The following is a 7,606-nucleotide window of genomic DNA, read 5'->3' on the forward strand; positions in this document are numbered from 1 at the left end:
GAGAGAGAGAAGAGAAGAGAAGAGAAGAGAAGAGAAGAGAAGAGAAGAGAAGAGAAGAGAAGAGAAAAAAAGGGAACCCACTTACTAGCTGTGGTGATATAATAAGTATGGCCCCCTATAGACTCAAGTGTTTGAATGCTTGACCATAGAGAGTGGTACTATTAGGAGCTGTGGCCTTGTTGGCGTAGGTATGACAGTGTGTCACTGTAGGGGCTGGCTTTGAGGTCCTCTATGCTCAAGCTGCTGGCAGTGTGACACCCAGCCTTCTTTTGTTGCCTTTGGAGCAAGATGTGCAACTGTTGGCTCTTCTAGCACCATGTCTGCCTGGACATCACCATGCTTCCTGTCATAATAGACTAAGCCTCTGAAACTGTAAGCCAGCCCCAATTAAATGTACTCCTTTAAAAGACTCATCATGGTCATGGTGTCTCTTCACAGCAATTAAACCCTAACTAAGACGTTAGCATTGAGATTTAAATAAATGAATACATGAAAAACATCCAGAACACTATCTGGCACAAGGAAGTGTTACATAAACATGACTAGTTTGGTGATAATTGAATCAATAAATATGCATAGAATATGTACTCATTCATCCATTCAAGAAATATTTACTGAGTGCCCTTGATATGGTAATCTTTATAGAATAAGCACTCTGATCCCAATGAGAGTGAGAGAGGAGATGTCACCAGTGGACAGAAGCAAGAATAGTTCTTGAAAGGGCCATGCTGAGACTAGTTTGTACTCTCATTTTATACCCTAAAACCACAAGATAAGGTGAACAAGTAAGCAGTGTTTTACAGAAGTAAATGTGGCAGTGAGCATGTTGTTAGGACAAACAAGAGTTGTCTTAGCTAATTCTCCAGGCCATTCTGTTCCAGGCAGCAAGAGAAGTCATGGTTGGTAATTCTCCAGGCCATTCTGTTCCAGGCAGCAAGAGAAGTCATGGTTGGCAAACAAGCAGTATAAGCAGTGCTCTAAGTAAATCAATAAATCAGTATCTAAAAATTGGTCTTTTGGCCGGGCGGTGGTGGGGCACGCCTTTAGTCCCAGCACTTGGGAGGCAGAGGCAGGCGAATTTCTGAGTTCGAGGCCAGCCTGGTCTACAGAGTGAGTTCCAGGAGAGCCAGGGCTATACAGAGAAACCCTGTCTCAAAAAACCAAAAAAATAAATAAATAAATAAAAATAAAAAATAAAAATTGATCTTTTACCTTGTTCTATTTCATCTTTTCTGTGCTAGTCCAATAATGTTTTTATATTACACCAATCATGTCTAGCAGCAATGTACTAAGTGTGAGCCACATAAGTAATTTAAATTTCTTTAACAATCACATCAAGATGTAAAAGGATAAAAATACTTTTAATGAAGTATTTTGGAGCACTTGGGAGGCAAAAACAAACAAACAAAATGTATTTTGGTTATTTATTTTCTGGTTTCCAGGTAGTCTCACATTGTTCAGAACTAGAAAGGCCTTTGAGAAAAATCACCGACTTAGGCTGGGAGGAGAGTTCTGTGGGTAAAATGATTGCTACACAGACATGAGGGCCTGAATTTAGATTCCCCAAGCAGTCACATAAAAGCCAGCAGTGGTGGTACACAACAGACAGATGGCCAGAGCTCCCTAGCCAGTCCAGCCAATTGGCCAGTTCCATGTTCAGTGAGGACAGTATCTCAAAAAATGAAGGTGGAAAACACCTGACTCTCCCTTTCAGTACTGACTCCACACACTCATTCCTCCCTCCCTCTCTCCTCCCTCCTCCCCCCACACACACCCACATCATGAATGAAAACAACAAGGGCAGCAAGGAGTTTTCCTCAAATTTACTGAAAGCCCAAGACCTGTCTTCTGATGCATATATGTCACTTCTACAATGCTGAGAAGTAGAGAAGATTGTCATTCTGAAGTTCATTTTATTTTTCCTAGTTGCATCTCTAGAGCTATTAAAAATGCCACTTCTTAGCTGGAGGTGGTTATACCTTTAGTCCCAGCACTTGGCAGACAATAGGCAGGTGGATCTCTGAGTTCAAGACCAGCCTGCTCTACAGAGCGAGTTACAGGGCAGCCAGGGTTACACAGAGACACAGTCTCGAAAACGACAAAATTCCACTTCTTGAACTATAGATCCACCTTGCCTATGCCTCATGAGTACCAACCAGTATTATAGGTCTGGTGTACAAAGTGAGTTCCAGGGCAGCTTGGGATATACAGATTCCGTAACAAACACACACACACACACACACACAAACATAACAAAAGACAAAAACAAAAGCCAACGTGGTGTGGTGAGGCTTGTATTTAATCCCTGCCCTAGGAAGGCAGGTAGATCTTTGAGTTTAGGGCCAGCCTAGTCTACAACGTGAGCTCCGAGCCAGGAATACAGTGTGAGTCCTGTTTCAAAAGAGCAAAACAAATCAACTCAGAGCAGAAAATACTGGTTTAAAGGGAATTCGGTCCAAAGGGACTTATCAGTGAGATCACCAAAATCTGATGCTAAGTTCTTCATGTTCCAGACCCCAGGCCTCAGAGCCTCTCCCTGTCACTCCATAAGGCAGCAACACCTCTGGAAAGCTGAGGAATGTACCGCCACCAAAGCTCTTCATGCCACCTCGGACCCGAAAACTGCGCGTTATCTACCAACTAGAAAGCGACTTTCCGGTCGGTAGTGCTGTGGCCCCAAAGATTCACAGTCAAACCGGAAACAAGTTAGAAAAAAAAAAAAAAGGCCCCTCAAACAAGGGCACTCTAAACGTCATATCTGGTCTCCTGATGCACACTGCGTCCACGCCAGCGGAAATGACTTGTGTGACTGGGCTGAACATCCAGTCAGCAGTTGTCTCCCAGCAGCCAATCGGCTCTACCCACCTCTAGCCCGTCTTCCGTCTCTTAGTGGCCTGTGACGTAAAGGGCGGGGCGGGGGGGCTAGGTAAGGCAACAACAGGGCGTCCCGTCTTCTCTGTCGCTTAGGAAGCAGGCACCTGGAGGGAAGATGGTTTACATCTCGAATGGTGAGTGAGAGCCTTACCCTGGGCCGCTTCTGTCCTCGCTCGCCGGGTCCGGAGCTTAGGGCGGCCTCCGCCACACTGGTGGCCGGATGGAGTGGGAAGCGGAGGCTGTGAGTCCCGAGGCGTATGCCAGAAGGTCCCTGGGTGCCGCTGGGTGGCCGGGGTGCCGCCAGCCCCTGACGCCTCCTAGTACAGCGAGTTTCCGATTGTGGATTTGCGATAGCGATCCCTGGCGCGGGTATCCTTACCCCGTACTGACAGATGCTAACCCGGTCGGAATGTAACGAGCTTTTGTTTGGGCCGCTAGAGCAGCGTTCTTTGCTTAGCACCTCTTTCATCTCTGTAACTGTTCTATTCAGATGGGGTATTTCTATCCCTGTTTTTCGGGTGCAGACTGGGACGCAGATAGATTGACTAGCTCGCTCGAGATCTCCAAGGCAGTCTGTAACTTCGGTTAAATTGAACTCAGGTTGGCTCCAGTATTACCTACCATGCTGCTTCTATAAATGCGTACAGTAGTGATGGCGGTGGTGATGATGCAGAACTAGCAAGAATATGAAAAAAATAAAATTTGGAGGCAGGGTCTCACTTTGTAGTTTTTGTCTGCCCAGTGACTCACTGTGTACGTTAAGCTGGCCACTAACTCCCAAGGATCCTCCAGCCTCCGATTTCGGAGTACTGGGATTAAATTAAAGGCAAGCACCACCACACCAGGCAATACAAAAGTTGTGACAGATTTTTCTCCCCTCAGAGTGTAGCTAGTCCTAAGCCCAAGGCTTTACCCAGTGTGAAAGAACTTGGGAAGCAAGTCTCCAATTACTGGAAAAGAAAAAAATACAGCATGAGGAGGTCATATCAGTGCCAGGACCATCTGCCCACCTGTGTGACTTAGGTGAAAATCCTTAGCGCGTTTCTACAAGTCTGTCTTGGGCCCCTGGAAAGAGGTGTGGTTGTATTTGATTCATCTGTGTATATCCAGAGAGTAAGGCAATTAGGAGAAGTCTTTTGGCTGAGTGCACTTTGAATGTCTTAGCTTTCTGGAATTTCACCTCTTGATTACAGAACTTTGGGGTAGGTGGTGTGATGGGCATTAAAGGGAGCATCAGCATTTCATCTTCAGTTTCGGGGGCTTGCAGATCCTCTTATTTGCGATTTAGGTTACTAGCTCATACATCGAGGCACTCAAAAATGGTAAATGTTCTCCTGCATTGATCTTGCTACTAAAATGTTTTGTGTGAATTTTACCAGTGAAAAGGAGATGGAAAAGAGATGCCTAGAATGAGTTCACCTACAAGAATCACATACTGAAAGTAGGCATTTAAGGAAGGAATGAACTCTAGATCCCAGAGTTTGACTTCATTCACAAAGGGCCTCTGATGCTGACTGGTTTGAAATGGTGAACAAGTCAAAACCTGAGCCTATTGGTTGTTGCTCCACTGATTAAAAGCAGTGCCAAGTTGTAGACTTGTGCCACTTACTCAACTTCTTTTTTTTAAATTCTGTAGGTCAAGTGTTGGACAGCCGGAATCAGTCCCCGTGGAGATTGTCTTTCATAACAGATTTCTTCTGGGGAATAGCAGAATTCGTGGTTTTCTTGTAAGTATAAAAGCATTTATACTTAAGCTGATGGAATTACATGGTATTATATTGGTCAGTTATCTTTGAGAATTTCAGGCTTGTGTGTGTGTGTGGATACAATGTATTTTGATCATACTCATCCCTCTTTCTCTCTCCACTGCCCCCCCAACCCCCCACCCCAGCTGTCCCCATACCCTCCTAACTGCATATCTTGGTTTCTCATTTTTATGACCCACTAAGTATAATTACTGCTGGCCATATGGGTGTGGGGCTGTCCCCAGAGCATTGTCTCCCTACCAGGGACCACACCCCTAAAGAAAACTGGCTCTCCCTCCCAGCAGCAATCATCAGCTGTCAGTAGCTCTTAGGAGTAGGGGCTTCTGTGGCCCCTCTACAAGTGTTGCTATATAGCCTCATCTAGCTGGTTTAGTGTTACAGAGAGTCTAAGCTGGCCTAGAGTTCATTGTAGTCACCCTGCCTTATCCTCCTAAGTGTTGAAATTGTAAGAATGTGCCACCATTCCTGGTTCTGGACTCTTAATAAAGGGTTAGAAGTCAATAATAGAAAAAAAAAATGTAGACTTCCCAGTCATTTCAAACAGTTCTTTATTAGATGAGGGTGGTGGTGTTCGATCTTTACATGCTATATTACCAGTCAGTTACTAGCAGATCTTGCTTATCCTGAATTGAGTAAATATTTGAATGTCTCGTGTTTGGAAAGTCGTGAGTAGGTGGGGCAGGATACTCCCTCCTTTCATTGAGTGTTGGGCTGGCTAGTTTTATGTCAGTTTGACACAAGTAGAGTTACTGAAAATAGGGAATCTTAATTAGTGAGGACACACTGCTGTCCTCACATGGCCCTGTCTGTTCTCCTCAGTCTGGTCATCCCATTGTGGATGGGGACACCCCTGGGTTCATGGGGAGAAAGCCAGTAAGCAGCACCCCTCCATTGGCCTCAGCATCAGCTCCTGTTTCTAGGTTCTTGCTCTGAGTTCTTGTCCTGACATCTATCAGTGATAGACTATGATTGTGGAATTCTAAGCCAAATAAACCATTTCCTTGCCAGCTTGCTTTTGGTCATGGTTTTCATCATAACAGTAGTAACCCTAACTAAGTATCATATTAGTAATATCAATTTTCATATTCAGTATAATTTAGTATATTCAGTATATTATATTTGGTATATTATATTCAGTATATCAGTTTCCCTAATGCAAGGGATAGTGAGATGAGTGTCATTGTGAAAAGTAAACATTAGAAGAAGTTAACCAAGGAGGGACAAGGCCCTAACTTAAAAGTTACCAGTGCAAAATGTAATTACTTTTACAAATTTTACCTAATCTATATTGTTTACTGTTTTGCCTTAGTTAACCCCTCCATCTTAGAAGTTAGAAAACCAGGCTAAGAATGATGGCATACACCGTTAATCCCAGCATTCAGAATTTAGTCAGGCAGGATTCAAGGCCAGATGGATCTTCACACATAGTAAAACCTTGTCTGTAGGGGGAAAAGAAAAAGAAAATTGTATTTTCTGACATTCTAAAAAGCTCTGTGCCTCTGACTATAATACCCTCATCTATTCCTTCCGCAAGGTGATGTCAGGTAGGCTATAGGCAGAGGAACTGCAGGCATGATAAATGTAAGACACTGTTAAAAACAGAATAAGTTAGTGTAGTGGGGTGTGGGGGTGATGACAGTATGACACTGTAAAAATAGCTTATGTTGACACCTAACAGGAAGAATGAGACTGACAAGGACTCTGGTCTCGTGCTTATCTACAGGAGTCACTAGCAGAGGAGAAATGCAGAGCAGGTGGCTTGGTATAGAATGTGGCACGCCCTGTTCTAGACACATGGGTCTGCTACGTTTGTCCAGCTGGCATCAGGAAGTGTAGGCTTAAGCTAATAAGTTGGGTTAGTCACCATCTTGCAGAGATGTGAGAACCATGGAAAATGCTTGATAATGGTGTCAGAAGTGAGACTCTATTGTTTTCCGCCTCTTTGTTTCAGTTTCAAAACTCTGCTTCAGCAAGATGTGAAGAAAAGAAGAGGCTACGGGAGCTCCTCTGATTCCAGATACGATGATGGAAGAGGGTATGGAGAGCCTTTCCTGCTGATGTGTCTCCTTTGTGTCTTCATCTTGTTGTTTTAGATAGAGTTAGACCTATAGAAATGAAAATCTCACTTCACAAAATTAACAAGTTACTATAAATGTCTAAGTTGCCTCTTCTGATAAACACAGTCAAGCTAGCAGAACTATAAATTTTTTTAAATTTTAATTTTAAAATATACCACAGGAAAGCTAAATTAGAGGCTGAAAACTAATGGGCAGCATTGAAATCTAGAGACTTGACGGCGCAGTCTGGACTCAGCTGCCAGTCCCCAGTTCAGATGAGAAGCGCACCGGCACCTCACTGAGCTTTGGTTTACCTCAGAGGAGGAGCTGCAGCTCACACACTGTGTGTCTGATCTTGAGTGTTTGAATTTTTGACTCCTGACTAGAGTGTGCTGCTCTGCTGTTGTGATACAGCACTGGGCACAAGCTACTTGGGCAAGGGAAGTTTTGTTTCAGTCTATCACCTAGGGGAGTCACAGCAAGTACTGAAGCAGAGGCCATGGAGAACGGCGGCTGTTGTTGACTTGCTTCCCTGGCTTGCTCAGCCACCTTTATTATACAGCCTGGGCTCACTTGTTCAGGAATGGGACCATCCACAGTCGGCTGTGAGCACTTAGCAATCAAAGCGCACCACAGACATGCCCCGTCGGCCGCTCTGATGGTGGAGGCAGTTGCTCAGTGGGGGTTCCGTCCTACCAACTCTTAGGTCTCAAACCCGAGACAGATGGCTGAGTTATTCATTGAAATATCAGAGCAGACGCTGGCCACCAGGTTCTTCTCCCTGCAGCCTTCAGTCCCATACTTGTTACAGGGTATATGACTAGTATACCTCCCATACCCTAAATTGTCCCGCGCTATCTCCCGCCGGCAGGAAAGACGCGGCACACACGGATCCTTCTGCAGTACAAA

At 44.6% G+C, this 7,606-nt stretch overlaps 1 protein-coding gene across 3 annotated transcripts in view; it reads left to right on the forward strand.

Moving 5' to 3' along the window:
• The first annotated feature begins 2,369 nt into the window (after window positions 1-2,369).
• Window positions 2,370-7,606, forward strand: part of Selenok (selenoprotein K) — a 15,383-nt gene continuing 10,146 nt past the window's right edge. The window contains exons 1-4 of one of the 3 annotated variants that reach the window (XR_004116272.1): window positions 2,370-2,384; window positions 2,514-3,008; window positions 4,511-4,601; window positions 6,592-6,675. Coding sequence is in view for 2 of the 3 variants with exons in the window: in XM_031362047.1 (XP_031217907.1) it covers window positions 2,990-3,008; window positions 4,511-4,601; window positions 6,592-6,675 (194 nt within the window). In the remaining variant the exon portion in view is untranslated. Of the gene's footprint in view, window positions 2,385-2,513; window positions 3,009-4,510; window positions 4,602-6,591; window positions 6,676-7,606 lie in introns of those variants that run through there. The other 2 variants (XM_031362047.1, XM_031362046.1) reach the window with 2 other exon arrangements.

Source organism: Mastomys coucha, unplaced genomic scaffold (genome assembly GCF_008632895.1).
Source record: "Mastomys coucha isolate ucsf_1 unplaced genomic scaffold, UCSF_Mcou_1 pScaffold9, whole genome shotgun sequence".
In the NCBI taxonomy this organism is placed as follows: domain Eukaryota; kingdom Metazoa; phylum Chordata; class Mammalia; order Rodentia; family Muridae; genus Mastomys; species Mastomys coucha.